The sequence below is a fragment of the Rhinoraja longicauda genome, chromosome 24 (genome assembly GCF_053455715.1).
Source record: "Rhinoraja longicauda isolate Sanriku21f chromosome 24, sRhiLon1.1, whole genome shotgun sequence".
Classification (NCBI taxonomy): Eukaryota; Metazoa; Chordata; class Chondrichthyes; order Rajiformes; family Arhynchobatidae; genus Rhinoraja; species Rhinoraja longicauda.
This window is the reverse complement of record NC_135976.1, coordinates 11,472,584-11,493,578: the sequence shown is the minus strand read 5'-3', so window position 1 is coordinate 11,493,578 and position 20,995 is coordinate 11,472,584. Positions and strand designations below refer to the sequence as shown.

At 39.0% G+C, this 20,995-nt stretch overlaps 1 protein-coding gene across 2 annotated transcripts in view; it reads right to left on the bottom strand.

Annotated features, from left to right (window-relative positions):
* The window catches only part of LOC144605425 (protein phosphatase 1 regulatory subunit 12A-like), a 177,008-nt gene that overhangs the window by 64,004 nt on the left and 92,009 nt on the right, over nucleotides 1-20,995 (bottom strand). The window contains exons 9-14 of one of the 2 annotated variants that reach the window (XM_078420660.1): nucleotides 20,594-20,709; nucleotides 17,447-17,659; nucleotides 15,650-15,744; nucleotides 13,913-14,059; nucleotides 12,208-12,417; nucleotides 8,026-8,116 (exon numbers count right to left, since the gene is read on the bottom strand). In XM_078420660.1, coding sequence (XP_078276786.1) covers nucleotides 8,026-8,116; nucleotides 12,208-12,417; nucleotides 13,913-14,059; nucleotides 15,650-15,744; nucleotides 17,447-17,659; nucleotides 20,594-20,709 — 872 coding nt within the window. The remainder of the gene's footprint in view (nucleotides 1-8,025; nucleotides 8,117-12,207; nucleotides 12,418-13,912; nucleotides 14,060-15,649; nucleotides 15,745-17,446; nucleotides 17,660-20,593; nucleotides 20,710-20,995) is intronic. The other variant, XM_078420661.1, reaches the window with a different exon arrangement.

Sequence of the window (20,995 nt, the reverse complement as noted above, 5' to 3'; positions counted from 1 at the left end):
CAGCTGCAAATAAGGGTTAATAAGTGTAAGGCACAGCATACAGACATCCCATTAGAATGCAATAGCTTACAGTACGTTTTGTGATTTCATGCAACATCTTTTGTGTTCTTTGTATTTGCATTTTATTTGAGCCATTTATTTGGGTTTTAATAAACATTTAAGAGTTCTGAATTGTACTGCTCTTGAGAGCTTTATCTGGTTTTCCCCACCCAGACAGGTTTAGACGAAACTCAATAAAACAGCAGCTGGAGAAACGAGTTTCTCTTTCTACAGATGCAGTGTGAATTCCTGCACATCTTCAGCATTTTGTGTTTTTAAGACTAGTAAGACATTTAAAAACAAAGATAAGATTTTTTGAAGAGAGATTTAGATTGGTTAGGAGCCAGTGTGGAGCAGAAAGCCGAGGGTTAATGGACAAAGTTTTAGTGTGGATTACAGTTTATTTCTTGTTATCTTGTTGGTCATTGAATAATGTGGATAATTAAGTGTTATTTTAAAAAGTTACCAGCATAATCCATTCAAAATTGCCGTGTACATTAGTAAATTGATAGAATGCTTAAAGACAGCAATACTTTGTTTGGGAAGTAGTGTAGGAATATTTATTTAGACCACAGCCCATCAGTGTTAAAATGGATGGCCAAAAATGCTAAGCTTCATAATTTTAAAATGATGGCAAACATCTTCAAACTTTAATTATAAGCAAAATAAAGATTTTTTGTCACATCTCAGCCCTGGCCATAAAGAAGTTTAGTTCACAGCAAGAGACAAAATATTTTTTTTTCCATTGGCAAAGTAATGACGTATGCATGGTGCAAAGAATAAATAAATCACAGTAACTGTTAGTAAAGAAAGATTGCAGAAGAATACTGGCTATCTGGGACGTCCAGGTACATTCTGTTTGGGAGATTAGAGCAACATAAAAAAAATATGAAAACCTGATTAAAAATATGCAGATTTATGGGCAAATATTATAACACAAAACAGAGGAATGAGTAAGGAAAAAATCCATAAGAAGATCTGGTTTAGAAGAATAAGTGCTATCAGAAGGGAAAAGTCACAGGAGAAAAAGATGTACTACCAACAATGGCCTCCATAATGTTTGGGACAAAGACCCATCATTTATTTATTTGTCTCTGTACTCCATAATTTGAGAATTGTAATAGAAAAAAAATCACACATGGTTAAAGAGTACATTGTCAGATTTTAATAAAGGCCATTTTTATACATTTTGGTTTCATCATGTAGAAATTACAGCAGTGTTGATACATTGTCCCCCCATTTCAGGGCACCATAATGTTTGGGACACGGCAATATCATGTAAATGAAAGTAGTCATGTTTAGTATTTTGTTGCATATCTTTTGCATGCAATGACTGCTTGAAGTCTGTGAATCAGGCAGCATCTCTGGAACCTATTCGTTCTCCCCAATGATGCTGCCTGAGTAACTCCAACTTTTTGTTGTCTATCTTCGGTTTAACAGCATGTGCAGTTCCTTCCTACACAAGTCAGACAAGTTGTTTGGGGGACCAATCGAACACCTCTTTGCAGATTAAAAATTCTATACATCCTGCGTCGTGCTGTGGCTTTGAGTGCCTCAGGAGCACAAGGGATTCAGAACAAGCTCAGGTGATAGTGAAGGACCTCAACAAGGAAAACCCCTTCACCAGGGACCTCGTCATTGAGAAGGTCCAAGTGGAAGGTCCAAGTCCGAGGCCAAGGACATCTACTGCCACCACGACTTCCCGGTAAGGGGTTCTTTGACATTACATTCAAACACCTAGCAAGAGTGGAGAAACTGCACCAGGACCTCCGGGAGAAGGGGGGCAAAGCTCCACCGTTGCTGCTGAAGGTACAGCCATTCTTCACGCTTCTCACCCAGAAGGAATGTGCGATTCCAATGCAATGTTTAACCCACATGCATCAGTCATGGGTGTCCTCACCTTCCTAGCTTGTTATATCGAGGGGGCAGGAAGTGACATAGTATATTTTCGGGATCTAGACCAGAAAGCGCCAGATCAAGGTCAAGTGAAGGGTGGATGATAAAGGAGGCACCATGCAACTGCTCTACACAGATATCTGCAAGCGCAGACAAAAATAATGGATGGGAAACTCCCCGTCAGGTCTGGAGTCGGGCAGGGTTGCCCACTCATCCATCTTGTTTGTGTGCTGTATAGAACCCTTTGCTGAATCCGTCAAGAGGGACGGAAGCATAAGACAGGTGACATTGCCAGGCTGTGAGAGGACTCAGATCAATGCCTCCCTGTGCATGGATGATGTTGCTGTCTTCTGCTCAGATCCACGGTCAGTTCACAGATTGATCAGCATCAGCTACCAGTTTGAGTTGGCATCGGGAGCCAGAAACAACTGCCGGAAAAGCAAGGCCATGCTCTTCAATCTTCCGTTCCCTGCACCAACAGGTCTGACTTACTGAAGGTGCTGGGAACCTGGTTTGGAGCAGACAGTCAAGGCCAAACATAATTGGGACAGTAGAAACAGTGCTCCCTCTCAATAACTGGAAATATTTTGAACATCAAGAGTGAGGTGCTCTCGGGGCTGCTGTACTTAGTGCAGGTACGCTTCATCCTTTGCTCCTCTGCCTTGGCGATCACCCGGCCCGTCTTCCAGCTGATCTAGGGATTAAAGATGGAGCAGGTCTGAAGGGTCATGATGCACAAGTACATGGACAAAGGGGGCAAAAGCGGGCCCAATGCTGCCTTCATCCTGATGGCCACCTTCGTGTATGGCTGCATCAGACTGTGCCTGCAGCCAAAGCATGTGGGCACCATGTCATGACCCGCTGAGGTTTTACCTAACCCTGGTTTTGCGAAAGTGGTGCCATGCAATGTGCCAGTCAGCTGAATATTGCCGTACCACCTGTCCTTCGTAGAAACGTTCTTCCAGACCAACAACTTTGACCCCAAATCCATCGGTCAGCATGGAACATTCTGCGGCACTGCAGGACAAGGACTCAATGGATCCTGTGGAATGGTTCTGAGAGAATGACCAGTTTGTATGGCAATATGCCTCGTCGTCAGAACCCACCAGAGCTCATCATTTCGACCTTGTTTGGCTGGTAGTGAGGGGCCCTCCCAGTCAGATCCTTCTTTTACCAAAGTATTACTAGCAATGTACGCTGCCCTCAAGACAACTGCCTACCTCTTTGGAGTGGGTAGATATGCAAAGAGGGTCTGGGGAATGATACAAGGGTGATAAAATTAGGAAAGATCCTAAATGAAAACAGATTTTTTTTAAAAGTTGATGTTAAACTTTCCTTCCACCATTCCTTCAATCACTTATCTGTTTGGGGTGACAATGTGATTTGGCATTTAGAAAGCCCATTTAACAATTAAAGTATTTACTGGTTACACCCATAGTGAACATTTTGATCAGTGCTTAGTGTTAGATGTTTATCACTGTAAGAACAGGATGAAGGTCCAACATTGTTTGTCTTAGCTTGAGCAAGACGTGCTGTTTCATGTCTAAGACATGGGGTGGCAGTGCAGGAAACTTTCACAGAACTTGAAAAGTCGCATTAAACAGTAAGGCATATGTACCAATGCATGCAATATTCCAACCCAATCCAACCTACACTATATCAGGCATGTGAGTGAGGTTTAAAAAAAAAGGAAAAGAGCCGTGCTTGGGGTACAACGGGGGTCAGAAAATTTGATTTTTTTTTAAATTTACACACAAAATTACCCGTCTCAAGCCTCTTTTAGTGCATTTCAAAGTAAAAACAGACATCACAAAATAATGTGAATATGTCATTGTATACTAATAACATTTAAGTCAATTCGCACATTAATTGATAATTAGCCCAAAAAGGTGGTAATTGGTTTTTCTGCTGTGTTTTATATTTTAACCCCGTCTTAATTCAATTAGTTATATAATCTTTCACTTAAATGTAATATTTACTCATTACAGTTCCACCACTGATTTTCTGGCACTCTTAGTTCCAGAGCTTTGCTGGTTTATCCAGCCGGCCAAGGAAGTCGGCTACGGGGATAGATGTGCTGGGCTGGAGTTCCAGAGCCCCTGCTGCAGGTTGCAAATTCAACCCACCGATCGGCCGTGGAAGTCCCAATGAGGTCGAGATTGGCTGCCTTGCCCAGCCTAGGTGCCACATTTTCAGGGAGACTTCCAGGGTGCGGGGGATTTCTCGCGGAGACCCTGGCGACCTCCAGAAGAACCCTAGTGTTCATTATCTCATTACATCATTTATTTTCTCTTTTCTTTCTTTTATTCAATCAGATTTCTCTGTTTATTTGGCAAAGTGAAAAACGCGGAAATCATGCAAAAAGCACGGAAAATGGATTTTAAAAACACAAAAATCCGCGGAAACGCTTAAAATTCACATGCCTGCTGTATTCAGTCTCACATTCAAGCATGCACAAAAATTATAGCAGGTCATGATGGAGGGCAGGCATTGAGGGCTGGAACTGTATTTCGGCACTGAGTACAAAACAACATTGCAAATTTGAGGATTGCTTTGGGATATAAGAGACAGGTGGTAGGGAACGAGGGGGAGAACTAAAGGGTCCAAACAACATCAGAAATGGTGAAGAAATGTAGTTGCAAGTTGAAATCTTAAAGGAGAATCACCAAATGAGCAATTCATTGGTGACATAACAGTAGAGGCATGTCTTCCAGTTTATACAGAAGAAAACCTCACAAGCATTGTGGAAACAACTTCTTCATATCCATTTGCTCAAGATATTATTGAGTAAATATTGTACTGTTCTCCTTTCAATACCTTGATGGGTATGGTGCAGTTAAGCTTAAAAGGTGAGTATCACTGCACGCTACTGAGCATGTGGCTCACCTTTGATCTTAAATGCATCATATCCACCAAGTTTCTGGAAGCATTTGGTATCTTATGAAAACTTTTATGGGGGGGGGGAAAGGGGCTGCAAATCTGATCAGGATACCATAGTCCAAGACAGTGTCACTACTGTCCTCCATTGAAGGACAACTTTACTTTCATGCTAAAATCCACTTTTAAGTAAGGCCAATCCATCATTTGCCTTCGTAAATTGATTATTGTATCTGCACTTTTGTGTTTCATGTTGAAAGCCACCCGAGTCCCTCAAAACGAATACTTTTCAATAGCAAAATTTAAAAAATATTCTGCTATTCTATTTCTTTCGACAAGGGATGACCAAATGTTTCCAGTTTACCATATCCATACCCAGTCACTCAGCCAGCCTTTATTTCCTTAAAGCCTCTTCCTTTAACTTGGACTGCCACCCAGCTTTGAATCATCAAAAACTTGAATATATTACACTTGACATCGCACAAATACTTTCCAATTTGTGATCAGGATCAATTTGTGTATTAAGGCAGATTCAATGCAGACATATTTTTTTCTAATGCCCTTTAAAGGAAGACGTGTTGAACAGTTGACATTTAGTATATTAAGAGAACCATTATATCATGTTTTACGAAGTAAGACATCACTTTACTTTAACGAGTAAGGTCATGGCAAAGCTGATAGGTTTTTAAATTAAACTGGACGTGCAAGTAATTGAGCAAAACAGCAGCACAAATAGGCGAGCAAAAGCATATTCCCTCTTTTATGAAGGTTAACTAATATGAGAAACAAAAGCTGCATATTTAGTAATCATGTGTGTCCGGGGGGCATCTTTCCAAGTATACCAAAGCAAACTGATTCATAATATAAGATTTTTGTTAATGCAATAATAGTTTAAAGACAAAACCACATTTCCTTGCATTTTGAAAATAACTTATTTTCTATTACATTGAAGACATGTACTGGCTTTTGATTTTGACAAGAGAGCAGGCCAAATTGTAGAATGCAAAAGTAAAAAGAGGTAATAATCCAGCCTTGTCATATATTAAAAATATCAATGGGCCCCAAATCCAAATTGATGGCATTACATGTTCTATTTTGAAGCTGTTTGCCAGCATTAGTAGCTTTCCAGATTGGCACACATGCATCTAGTATGTCTACTTCTTGTCCTTTTTAAATAACACTGACATTATGGTTCTGGCTCTGCAAAGATTTTCTCTTTCTCAGAAGAATGTACTCCACCTCTACAATATTCACTTTTTTTCTGGAATGATTGCATCCTGTTGCTAAAATTTTATACAATTAACTTAAAATTAACATAATTAAATAGATTAGTCATATGTTCAAATTATGAAATTGAACATCGAATACAGCATACTTTCATGTATATATTTTTTTAAATTGAACCATGCAGGTTATCTTTTGAGGAATAAATGGACAAAAGAAGGGGGGGGCACAAAGCTTAAGCAGCCGCTCGATTAGATCATCACCAATCTGAACCTCGACTCTGTTTATTTCTTGATCCATATAACAACAATCAAAAATGACCACTCCACAAGTGAAAATGTTAGTGAAACTATTGTTATTTTGAAAGAGTTTCAGATTTGCAATATCCCATGTTTAAAACAGCGCTTCCCAAACTCACTCTTAGTTTAGATAAAAGGCCTTTGTTTCTACCGTAGTCATTTTAAACACCTTTTGTAAATCAACCAATATAAACTCAAAGGAATAAAGGTTGTAATTTGCCCTGATAAAATTGCTTGTGTAAACTTTCTCCCCTTTTTGTTATCATTGGCCTGTCAAGTGCTTAAATCTTTAAATCGCATATCATCACATTACTAATTATTAAAACTTCTATAACAAGTTTCCAAATCATGTCTGTTAACAGATTTGCAGCATTAACTAATTTAATTGTTATTAACGTTCAATTGCCAACGTTACCATTTTGCTTTCTCACCCAAGTTGTTCTACACATTCTTTACAAATACTGATAGATTTTGCTCAACACCCCACTTTCACTTTAGCCATGTTTGGGCAATGCCAGTAACAAGACTTTCAACAGATAAAAGAATATTAAATGACTAACAGACTCAAGTAGGTTTATTCTACATTACAATCTACAAAAAGAACATACAGCTGTAAAGATCATTAAAAGAAATTACGAACATTTTGGGAAGCAATATCAAATTTAGGATGAACTCAAAATATTTCAGGCCAAAATTTCAATTTTTATTCAGTATTCTCCTTGGCCATCATTATTTGGCCAATTGGTTTTGATATATATGAATATAGCACCATAATTATAGAGCAGAGAATAATTTTAGAGATATTTACTGTCTAACAACAATAAGATGGTAAAGTCTTTAACAATTCCCTCGATGAAACATGTTATGCTTTTTAATGCTATACAATATTTCTGTGCATACTGATTTTGGTTTTATCTGCTAACGGTTTAATGATTTTACTATTGAAAAAGCGCCATGTAAATGAAAATACAGCTAACTTCAGAACGTGGTAATATGTAAACTAACAGTGTTATCTATGTGACAAAAATGCTGAGATAATCTGAATGCTGACTACTTTTGTTGTCAGAGCTGAAGTTGAAATCTACATTTAATTTAACTGCAATGATTAGTGCAACTCTCAATAACTACATTTTGTAATTACAATGCACAATCATTAAATGTAATCGGTCTCCAAGGTCAATGTTATCATTTGTGAAGCATATTTACTGTTTATTTAATCAGGAGCGATGTGGGCTAACAACAAGGAGCAATGTGGATATGGAGGATCTTAATAAATCTGCTAATAAGGGTGGAAAAGGGGGAATATATTTTTACTTGTATGGGAAAGATTTCAGGAGACTTTTTCCTCCAGTATGGTTAAGTTACCATTATAATGACTTTAAAAATTTGGTATAATTAGAGTTTTAAATGAATGCATCTGTTGGACTTTCCTGATTAATAACTGAATCAAAAGAGTAGACCTGAGCAGTGGGAATAGTACATTGATTAGAGAAATCAATTGGAATGATCATTTATCCGAAAGAAAAAAACCTCAGCCCTTTATTGGTCAGAACCTTATGTTGGAAAGCAATTAATCTGACCACATGATATTTAGTGATAAGCACCAAAATAAACTCAAATTTGTGGGTTTCAATACTTAAGCAGAGGCAATTTTAAACTTGCTACATATGAAAGTTTTAAATCCACTGACCTGCGTTGATCTCCTTGTCTGCCGGGCCTGCCTGGATCGAGCTTTTCTCTGTGATTCGGCTTCTTCATCTCGGACAGGGGTGAGATAGGACCTGAAATATGTCAGCACAGAGATAAGTTTTTTTTGGATATGGACTTCAACAGGCAAGTGATTTTATGAGGTCAGCAATGACGACTATTTGCTTTAAGTTCGAGTCATGAAATAACTGCTTTCATCCAAAATGCAGCAACATCAGATGTTGTTGAATCTTTGCAGGTGATTGAACAAAGTGGAAACCATGTATTTCATTTTCACTGCAATACATTTCTTTAGAACAACTTTTTGTTCAAGTTTTCTGGCAATATAACGTATGTAAATTTAAGTTTTACAAAAACAAATTTACAACATCTACATATATCAAATCAAATCACTTCCACTCAGTTTATTCATGAATTCTCCATGAAGAAATTCTTTGCAGCATCATCAAGAACCAGCACATAGTCCCTGCACTAGGCATTTTATTCATTTGCATATACTTCTGGGGCAATTTTATTGCTTTATTAATCAAAGAGTGAATAATAGAAAGTAAAATTGGAATGTAACAAATTTCATTTCTCAAGTGTCTCTTCTCAGCCATACAACATTAACTGTTCAAATAATCAAAATGACAGATACCTCGTAATATACGGCTGCATTTTGCTTTCAAGGTCAGCTTAAAAAAGTTAGAATTACGGAAAGGATCACACCAAATGCCCTGGCCAACATTTATTCTTCCCTCAATCTACTTCACAACAGGCTGCAACCACGAAACATGGTGGCAATGGAGGACAAACCCTTGTATTGTTAAATAACTCAGAACTTGCAAATGAAAAGCTATTGCATAAACAATAATGCCCTGTCGGAAGTGGTATCACTGACGTCAGCAGCCATTCCTATTTAACCTAAAATACATTCCCTGTTGAAGCCTGCATATCATTACATTTTCTGTAAACTGATTCAGGCAGCTTGGCACATTGCTGTGCTAATATTAAGCTGGGCATCTTTGCTATTTTTGACACTTCCAATGCATGCCATCAATAATTTTAATAATTTAAAAACCCAAACAAACATGGTGAATAAACGTAAATGGAATCCAGCAAAATCTGTTCATTTAGTACACTTTCCCTGGACTTCAAAAAACTTATGAAATAATAATTTGAACAAGTTAGACTATCCTTCTTGAATCTAACACAACAAAATCTGAGAATCAAAGCCATTATGGTCAACAAGGTTAAATCACCAAGAACAGGTGCAGATAATGGAAAACAGATCTGTACTTCCAAAAAGGAAACAAGACAGAATTTCTTCTCGAAGCACAGAAATTAGCCTCGAAATCCTCGTTTGCTAGCAAGAGAAGTTGGCTCAGATTTGCAACTAACAAAATATTTTGGCATTCAAGTGTCCATTCCATAGACAGGCCAGGGTAATTATATCAAGTGCACATTCCTTTAGTTCTGTGTTCTTCAGTCACAGGTCGTTGCTGGTGAAAGCTTTGTCAGTTGATCAAGCCGACACTAGCCTTATCTGAATAAGATTAGTGCTTCGGCATCTCAAAGCCTTTTATAGCAGCGACACTAGACTTCACATTTACGTCAATAACAGAAAGGGATGACATTATGGTCTTTGCTAGCTTCCGTCTTTAAACATACACGGACATGAAAGAAAGTTTAGTACCTGAAGCAAAAACTAGTTTGAGTATGAATTTACACGCCTTTATCATTGCAATCGGCAGCTCACTTTCCAAGTAACCATTTCAAAGTCCAAAGAAAAAACTTGTGGGCATGTAAAACTAGCTAAAAATGATTAGCAATGAAAGCAAAACATGTTCTTGAACTGTTAAAAGGTAATGAACTCCAATAACAAAATGCACTCCGAATATACAAACAACTATACTTACTCTCTGACAATGAAAATCTCCCACTTTTGACCCCATCATACAAATGTTCTGCCTTGCGTTATGAGGCCCTTATCTGTGGTTTTACATATTCATATGCCACAATTACATCATCGTGGAGTCCCAATATTCAACCAAAATTCTGAAACATTTCATACACCCAAGATTCCAAAGGTTAAGCACAACATTATGAAAACATGTAACTTTCCTCCTTCCAGGAGGAGGAATTTATATAGGTCATGTTGGTATCTTAATTCAATTAAGGTGATGGGATCAATTGTAAATACAGCAAATAAAATAAGCACACTGTGTGTGATATAATGATGACTAACACACTGTACCACTCCTGTTTCTGAACTAATCAATAGTTATGCCTCTTAAATCTGGATGACAAGAGTATTTTTAGCTCGATTCATACTTACAAGATAATCACATAGTTCAACCAATAAGGTTAATGGAGACAGAGCATGTTCCCCCCTCCTGATCTGAAAGTGGCTAAATATCTAGATCTATAGGTAAAGCAAAATGTGCAGGAATTTGATAAACACAAGTCAAGGTTTGTGCTTAAAGAAAACGAGGGAACATTTTGTTTTCCTTATAATGATGACTGCCTCACTCATTTTTCTTTTCTGAAGGAATGTCTGTGATAGAGTGCAGAACAAAGATGTGAAGATAATAACTGAAAGTCAAAAATCAAATTTCAACAAGAAACTGCTAGACCTTTGGAGCAAGAAGGGGCTCCCTGCTACATCCTGATGAACAACTTCTGCACCCTCTCCAAAGCCTCTACATTGTCCATGGGCTGTACCCAATGGATCTGCACACAGTACTCCACATGGCCTAACCAAAGTTTTAGAAAGCTGCAGCATAACTTACCAACTTTTATACTTAATTCCCTGATAAAGGCAAGCTAGCCTTACTCCTTCTTTACTATCCGATCCCTCTTTAAGGGAATTATGAGGGTTGTACTCCAAGATTCCTCTGTACATCAAGGTTCAGGGTCTTGCTTTTGACTTCCCAAAACACATCACCTCAAACTTATCCAGTTAAACTCCATCTGTCATTTCTCTGCCCAAACTTTCAACCAATCCATTTCCTGCTGTACCCTTTGACAACAGTCCTCGCTATCGACAGCTCCACTAATGTTCCTGTCAGTTCAAACTTGTTAATCGTATCATTTTCACTTTCATCCAATTATTACCAAGAAGCCCAGCACCGCATATCCATGCTGAAACATTGAATGGAGCTCTTTTCGCAAAACGCTCACCCACTCTTGTTTTTCACGTGGAAAACAAAATATTTCCAACGTGAGCATTGAATGCAACACACTAATTTACCTCTGAAGCTATAAAATAGAACTCGCTGGGCTCCCAATAAAGTCTGTTTGCATTTCTTGACCCAAATATCGTTTAAGTCCAGTGTGGTAACGAGACAGTCAATTTTAATCATGGACCTCACTGACCTGTCAAACACACATGAACACACTACACTGGCAAATGGAATGGAATATCAAATGGCTAAAATTAGATTACGTTGCTTGTCGATAAAAAAGTAATGGCAGTTGGAGACAGACATTTTCATGTCACGATAATAGTTTAAAACAAAATGAAAACAAACGGAACTGAGAATTAACTCGGACAAATTAGAGTGTGAATTTTTTCTAAAGCAAGATTTTAACCAACCATGTTTTTTTACACTATTTTCATTACAATACCCTTTATGATGTTCAAAACTAATTTGCCTGCCGAACGACTGAAACCCTGGCAGCAGAATTTAAATATGGTCCTTTAAACAGAACCAAATTGGTTTAAGAAATATCAGTATTTCAAGCCAATGCATGAAGAAAACCTTTCTCTGATTCAGAAATGACAATGACATGAATATATGTAAGTGTCGGTCATTATTATAAAAATACACATTTACTTGGAATCATATTAGTATGGGCCAAACTGAGAACATCTACTGCAGGAAAAATGTCAAAATATGCAAGTTATTTTTTAAATGTGTTCAGGAAGACTTCATGCCCTCATGCAAAGGTTAAACTAAGATCAACTGTTGAAAGTCTCAAAGGGATTCAATTCAGATTTCAAATCGTATCAATTTCCACGAGCCCAAAATGATCCAAGCTATTATATGCATGTAAAAACACAAGATTTGATGAAATTAGAGAGAGGATTTAAAGAAGTTGTTCCTCAAAAATACAAACTATTAAAAAGTAATAGCAGGGTACCAGAAAACATAAGAAAGCATACCTTTCACATTAGTCTTACCTGCCCTGGTAGATGATTGCTGTGGAATCAATGTTATTTAAGATGGAAGAGGAAGAGAAAGAGGGAGAGATGATGGTATTTCGGCTGGGTTGCTGGCCAGCAGCTGAGGTAACGGTTGCTATGGTAGCAGCGGAGATGACTGAGGTAGTGATGGGAATGACAGAAATGGAGGAACTGTTCAAGTCATCTTTTCTTCTACCAAGAGAGGCACTGGTAACAATTGATATACAAAAGTCGTAATGATAGAAACTATACTACATTTAATTATAGACAGACCGAAAGACAGATACACACACAGGATAAGCTAGCAAATAAGCTTGACAGAATATCCCAACCATCTTATCACTTATGAAATGGCAAATTGTGAAACTTGTCATTTGAAGATTAGCTTAAAAACTTGCATGAAACTCCTGGCCTCTTGGTGCAAGTGCAAGACCATTCAATATTTATAATTATGAGAGAAAATAATTAGGTCTTGTAAATATTATTTAATCGCTGAAGAAAATGCTGAACAGCTGGACTCCCTTATGAATAGGTTTCACAAAAAAAGGTCACCAAATAAGAACTGTCCTTCCCAAAAACGCAATTCTTCAGAACAGTCACAGAAACTGGAATACTGCCAAGAAACACTCAAAATAATATCCCTCGGTAAGAATGTAAACATGACACTGGATTTAGTCAAACATTATTTTTCGGCATAAAAATAAGGACTTCTTTACAGTACAAAATCAATTGCTTGTGTGGGAGAATTTGGGACCAGGGGCCATAGCCTCAGAATAAAAGGCCATACTGTTCGAAAGGAGATGAGAAGGAATAGTCAGAGGGTGCTGAATCTGTGGAATTCATGGCCATAGGGCGGCTGTGGAGGCCAAGTCACTGGATATCTTTAAGGCAGAGATTGACAGATTCTTGATTAGTAAGGGTGTCACGGGTTATGGGGTGAAGGCAGGAGAATGGGGTTGAGAGGGAAAGAGAGATCAGCCACGATTGAATGGCGGAGTAGACTTGGCGGACCGAATGGCCTCAATCTGCTCCTAAAACTTTATATATTAATTTAAAACTCAAACTAGTGAAAGTGTTTCAACACTTAAAAAGTGTAAGATTCAATTATTCAACAATATTTGCGCATGAACATGCTAATTAATGGTGCATCTGGTTCATTAAAGAAATCTGGAGAAGGTGGGGGCCAAAATGGTAAAGGAAAGAAAAAAATCACATCAACAAGTTAATCTGGAATTATTGCTGTTGCTGTGTTTAGCCAACTCAGGTGTTATAATGGCAATGACGCACTGAATTAACAGCTCGAGAATCACCAGCACAAGAAGCCAAGGAGCATAACAAAAATACGCCGTTGCCTGAAACTAACTCAACACACTACATCTTGACAGAAACTCTGCTGGTATTTAATGCAAGAATGTATACTGTTTAATGTAAAACCTAAGACTGAATCCTATTTAAACTTTAAAAAAAAAATTAGAATATAAAAAGGCTGTCGATTTAGAGAGCACAGAAAAATAACTGGTATCCTGAATCTCAGCCACATTCACTCAATATATTTGGGAAATAGAAATTTCAAAGAATCCGAAGAATTCAATTAAAAAAATCTAAAAAAATACAATTTGGTCAATTGAATTGTGGAGCCATAATTTTACAAAATAGATTCCCTCTGCTGTACATAATTTGCATCTAAAATGTTGTTGCTTACCTTCGCTGATACAAAGATGTTGTATTAGCAGTTGATACATTTACAGACATGCCACCTTCACTTCCCACGTGATTTGCATCTTTTAAGTCATCCCTCCATGGCCGTCTTGTATATGACCCACTGCGTACCAAACTAGCGGCAGATTCCCTTTGAATGCAATAAAATGAGCTGATGTAACAATATGCATCCACGCTACTACTGGGTGAATAAAACAAAACCAGCCAAGTACTAGTAAAAAACACTTTGTACTTATCAAATATTACGAACAAAAGTGCTACGAAAATTCATCTCTTACTTCCCAATGAAGAAGACATGGTTAAGAATGTTAACTCTCAGCCTAAATCAGTCTAAAACAAGAGGGCAAAGATTTGAGGCGAGAAGGGAAAGATTTAAAAGGAACCAAAGGGGAAACTTTTTACACACAAAAGGTGTTACAGATATATGGGAAGAGTTGCCAGAGGGGTGGTATAAGAGCTGTCGAGGGGTGGTATAATGGCAATGTTTAAAAGACTTATGGACAGGTACATGGATAGAAATGGGGATATGGGTCGTAATCTGGTATATGGTACTAGCTCAGATGGACATGGATGAGTTGGGCAGAAGGGCTTCCTCCATGTGGTATGGCTCCATAATCAATACTTTATCATTGCACTAAATTATCTATTAACTTGCACAGTAAATGGTACGGCACTGGAGTGGTGTAAAAGGGGATGCAGGGGTACCAGTACATAGTTTCCTGAAAAGTGTAACAAAGATATACGGGGTGAAGTAAGCATTTGCACACTTATTTTCATCAGTCAGGGACTTAAGTACAGGAATTGGGTTGTCATGTTACAACTGTGTGTCATTAGTGAGACAGACATGGAATATTATGTGCAGCTTTTGAAAGGATGTCATTAAGCTGGAAAAGGGGCAACAATTATTCACGGGGATGTTACTGGCACCTGAGGGCTTGAGTTCTAAGGAGAGTCTGGTTGTACTAGGACTTATTCCCCCCCCCCATAAAATAACAGGTTATGGGGTGACCTTAGAGGTGTACAAAATAACGAGGGGCACAGATAAGGCAAATGTTCACTATCTTTTTCCTAGAGTAGGACAATCTAGAACTGAGACACAGCTGGATATATGAAATCAGCTGCCAGAGGAAGCTGTAGAGAAGTACAATGCTTACAATACATTTAGACAGGTACATTGATAGTAGTAAATATTTAGAAGGATACAAGTCAAGCACAGCCAAGTGGCACCAGCTCAAGTAGAAATCTTGGTCACCATGGACTAGTTGGCCCAAAGGCCCTGTTTTCTTGTTATACCACTCTGGGTCTGGGTATGCTGTACCAGCCAAGCTTAGTACTTTATCCAGATAGACAATCTTCTTAGCAAATTGCATTATTGTTAGTAGCACAGTGTCACAGCATAGCAAGCCTTACTATCCTCATTTTTTGTAAACATTCTTGGGTCCAAATGAGAAGGAATTAAAAAGCATCACAAGTAGCCAAATCTACGGGTCAGAGGTTATTTAATATTCTAGCAGAACTCTAGTCCAAGTAGTAAAATAAAGAGCAACAATTGAAATGCTATGTTCATGCATATTATGTACATTAATATTGGTATTGCTTTATCGTTGTCACATGTACAAATAAGCAGTGAAAAGCTTTGTTTGTGTGCTATCCAGTCAAATCATATTATACATGAATAAAATCAAACCATACACAAGCAACTTGGCAAAATAGAACTTACCTATTTTCCTTTTCCTCAATATCTGATGTACTATGCAACCTTCTGCTCGGGATTGTTGGTGCAACATATACAAGTCTGGTTTTAGTATCTTTGTCCTGAATAATATGAACAAAAAATAAGAAGTTAGCATCCCAAAGTTGTTGCATGCCTTTAGTGCATTCATCACCCCTGCTTTATGAGAACTCAGTTCTCGTGTGTAAAGTAAAATAAAGAACATATTATGTCTATATATTTTAAACTCATCTTACAATACTTCATGGGAATATGTTGGAGTACTAGGGCTTGTCTCCAACAGAGGCAGAGGCAACCATCCTAATCCACACCACTTCCTGTTTCTCATCCTTATAAAAAAATATATCTTGTGGAAACCCAAAGTGAAGTTTTAACCTGCACCTAGCAGGTCTCCCATAGGAATGTTAGAGGTAGGTAGAAAGAAAGACAAGAGGACCTAACGTATGGGAACAGGGTTCGGTGATGATGGGATTCAGATTGATATTTTTAAATGGCAATCACGTTTGTATTTGCAGCTCTCTAATAATGCTATAGGTTTAGTGGATTTTAGCCATTTCCGAAGAAACATTAAATGTAAATTGGTTGGCTGCTGAACGTTCCATGCATATCCTCTGCCTGGTGCTAAAGTACAGCACCAGGATCTTTTGAGAATGGAAAATGAATGAGCTTATTAGCAAAACATGGGAGCATATGCCAAGTATATGAAATAGTGCTAATTTATGTCTCAGCATTTGCCCCATTTCAGCTAGGAAATAGTTGGACCCTCATTCAAAATCACATCAGGAATAAGTCATGTTTTGTAAGTTACTTATTTGCCTAAATTACATGTCCATCGGCTGAGATTGCAAACAAACACAAAAAGCTGGAGCAACGCAGCGGGTCAGGCAGCATCTCTGGAGAAAAGTAATAGGTGATGTTTCGGATCAAGACCTTTCTTCACACTGAGAGACCGGGGAAAGGAGAACGAAATCTAGACGGTACTTAGGTCAAATGACTGGAAAAATATGTAAAAAGCAGCAATAATCAAGGAAATTGCTGGGGGGGGAGAGGGAGAGAGGGGGAGAGGGGGAGAGAGAGGGAGCGAGGGAGCGAGGGAGAGAGGGAGAGAGGGAGAGAGGGAGAGAGAGGGGATGCAAGGGTTACTTGAAGTTGGAGAAATCAGTATTCATACAGGTGGGATGTAAGCTGCTCAAGTTAAATACGAGGTGTTGTTCCTTCAATTTACGTTTGGTCTCACTCTGACATTAGAGGCGGACCAGGACAGAAAGGTCAGTATGGGAATGGGAAGGAGAGTTGAAGTGTTTGGCAATTGGGAGATCACATAGGCAGAGGCTTCAACTGCATCCGCTGTTCCTGGTGTGAACTCGTATACATTGGCAAGACTAAGTACAGACTCGGCAATCGTTTCAATGAACACCTTTGCTTAATCTGCCTTGGCCTACACGATCTCCCGGTTGCCAAACATTTGTTCTAAGTACCGTCTATATCTCTCATTCTCCTTTCCCAAGTCTCAGTCTGAAGAAGGGTCTCGACCTGAAATGCTACAGATTCCTTTTCTCCAGAGATGCTGCCTGACTGAGTTACTCCAGCTTTTTGTGTCTATCCAGTTTAATCCAGAATCTGCAGTTTCTCCCTACACATGCTGAGATTGCAATATGATTTTAGATTAACATTTCACACTAATGACCCTGGCCTTTAATTATGGTAGTATGTTGCAGGTTCTAGTAAACTTGCAAATTCTTTCAACATCCTGCAAATAATTTGAATAGATGAGCAACAATGCACCTTTTCCCGGTTATCAAAAATGGTTGAAAGACGGGGACTTGAAGCTGACCGGATGATCCCAAAGGAGTCCTTCTCTTTCAATGTTTGGGAACTGCTGATATCAGTCAGTGCATCGTGGCTCCCTGTTTTCCTCAACCCCAATCTCCAAGAAGCTGGAGATTCATCCTTCCCTTCTTCATCTTTGGTAGCAGGTTTAATAAAAGGAGTAATGATCTGTAATAAAACAAACAAGATAATTACTTAAGTCTTACAGATCACCCGGTGGAGCTGCTGCCTCACCGAGCCAGAGACCTGGGTTCCATCCTGACCTCTGATGCTGTCTGTGTGGAGTTTGCACGTTCACCCTGTGACCAGGCACAGTAGGCCAAGCTAAATGTGTGGAGGGGAACGGACAAACAACATTTTGGGTTGGGACCCTTCTTCAGACTGAGCAGCAGAGGGATGAAAGTTGACAAATAGAGGTGCGGGTGGGGCAAAAACTGGCAAGTGATGAGTGGATGTAAGTAAGGAAGGGTAATTGGCAGAAAAGTGGAGGTGGTAACACTGGAGGTGAAATGGAGTCTAAAGGACTTCACATAGGGAAGGTGTGTGCACACCAGGGTGGAAGGGGGGGGGGGGGGGAGGGGGAGAATAACTACAATTTCAAGTAGACTCCCTGCCCCTGACCATTTATCTGCTCATGCATCCGTGTTTTCCCCTCCCACCCCTGTGCACACACCTTTCTCCCACTAACTCGTCACCTTATTCCTTCCATTCATCTCCCACCCCTCTCAAGAGTCCTCCATTTTCCTTTTATTCTACCTCTTTCCACCCCCTTGCACCTTTTCACTCATATCTCTCCCTCCGGCTTTACATGACACCCTTTCCTTATCTGCCATTCTTTTGTCTCTATTTCACCTCTTTCCTGTGGCATTATCTCCAACCAATTGTTGATCACCCTTCCTCACTTGTATCCACCTATCATTTGCCAGTTTTTGCCTCTTTACCAGCCTTTGCCCCTCTATGCCATCAATCTGAAGGAGGATCGAGATTTCAGCAGGTGCCATCTCACATGTCTCCATACTCCATATAATCCCATGAGGAAGGATTTGCTTGCTCTGGAGATGGTCCAGAGGAGGTTTACCAGAATGATCCCAGGAATGAGTAGGTTAAGATATGATGAGCATTTGACGGCACTGGGCCTATGCACTGGCGTTTAGAAGAATGAGAGGGGACCCATTTGAAACGTACAGAATTGTGAAAGGCTTGGATAGGGTGGGTGGAGAGGATGTTTCCACTAGTGAGGGAGTCTAGGACGAGAGGTCATAGCCTCAGAGTCAAAGGTTGTTCTTTAGGAAGGAGACAAGGAGAAATTTATTTAGTCAGAGGGTGGAGAATCTCTGGAATTCTTTGCCACAGAACGCCGTGGAGGCAAATTCAGTGGATATATTTAAGGCAGAGATAGTTTCTTGATTGGTACGGTGTCAGAGGTTATGGGGAAAAGGCAGGAGAATGGGGTTAGGAGGGAGAGATAGATCAGCCATGATTGAATGGTGGACGAGACTTGATGGGCCGAATGGCCTAATTCTACTCCTATATCTTATGATCTTATGAGTTTGCTAAATAGATATCCTTCTTTAAAGAATCCTCGAGATCATTCAAGCACCTTCTGTCCTGTAGTTTACTGCTCTATCGGAATACCTGTTTTGGATGTCTGATACAGACATGGGAAAGATGTGACCATCCACTGGAGATGCCCAAGTGCAACTGGTGCCTCAATGCTGGGGATAGTGGAGCGGGAGAGGACACTGACACTAACATTAAAAATGAAACATTCTTCTGTACCAAGCAGGAAACAAGAGCTCTTTCAAAAATCACACTGTAAACACTAATTATGGACCTACCCAAGGGAATCTGACCAACTCAACTTTGATTGTCTTTGTAACTGGACAGTTGAGAATCTGGCATAAAAATATTCCCCACACCACATAAAACTCAAGTTCTCATTTGTTTAAAAGCAGGAAAGGTTTCAAAAAATATTTCCATAAGCAAGCTTGCAAAAACATATCATGGGAAGGCCTATTTATGAAGACGACAATGATCATCATACAAAATGTATTTTGTTAAAACGGAATTGCATTTAACCATTAGATAATTAGGCTAAATAATTTTTTTCAAGTCAAAAATACACGTAGATCTTTTTGACATTCTAAACTCAACTTCAAAATGTAATCATGCACAATAATAGCTGGAGAGAATTACCGAGACTGACAGCGCATATAATCTATAGTAACATATAGTCTGAAGAAGGGTCTCGACCCAAAAAGTCATCCATTCCTTCTCTCCAGAGATGCTGCCTGCCCTGCTGAGTTACTCCAGCATTTTATGTCTACCCTGGTCGTGAACACTGTTAGGTTTTTGTTCAGTAAAATTAAACTCTAATCCATCCCTGCCGATCTGTTCTCTGCTGAATTTCTTCAAATCATAGAATTTATCCAAGTGCAATGATACAGTGCATTCAGAAAGTATTCAGACCCCTTTGCTTTTTCCACATTTTGCTACGTTACAGCCTTATTTTAAAATGGATTAAATTCATTTTATCATCAATCTACACACAATACCCCATAATAAAAAAGCGAAAGCAGGTGTTTAGACATTTTTGCAAAGTAATTAAATATAAATAACTGAAATATCACATTTACATAAGTATTCAGATCCTTTACTCAGTACTTTGTTGAGGAACCTTTGGCAGCAATCACAGCCGCAAGTCTTCTTGGGTATGACGCTACAAGCTTGGCACACCTGTATTTGGGTAATTTCTCCCATTCTTCTCTGCAGATCCTCTCAAGCTCTGTCAGGTTGGACAAGGAGCGTTGATGCACAGCTATTTTCAGGTCCCTCCCGAGTTGTTCGATCCGGTTCAAGTCCGGGCTCTGGCTGGGCCACTCAAGGACATTCACAGACTTGTCAGGAAGCCACTCCTGCGTTATCCTGGCTGTGTGCTTAGGGTCATTGTCCTGTTGGAAGATGAACCTCTGCCCCAGTCTGAGGTCCAGAACACTCTGGAGCATGTTTTCATCAAAGATCTCTCTGCACTTCACTCAACTATTCGATCTGTTATACAAACTACAATACCAGAGGACTAAATGGCAAGAGAACTGCATTTACCTTCCTTGTAGTGGTAGCTGTAAATCGAGTGGACTGCCCTGTTGTCGGAGATAGTTGAGAGATACTGCTATTCAATTTGCTGTTTATACTATTTTTGATCGAAGGCTTTGATTTATCTGCAGAAACAAAGTTTTGATTATTTTGAATAAAATAGTCCATCCTCTGAGAAATAATTCATTTGCTCACTGCAAATGTGAAAGGAGTTAATCTCCAGAATCCAGTACAGCTTCAAAACCCCTCCAAGGGAAGATTTGAAAGCTTAATGAAATTGTTTCTTGGATCAAAACAGCAGGATGGTTTAAACACAAAGATGAAATAAAAATAGATCATTAACACTTACACAGCACCATGTTTCTGATCCTATTCCCTCTTCAATGTAAAAACATTATACTTTCATTCAAA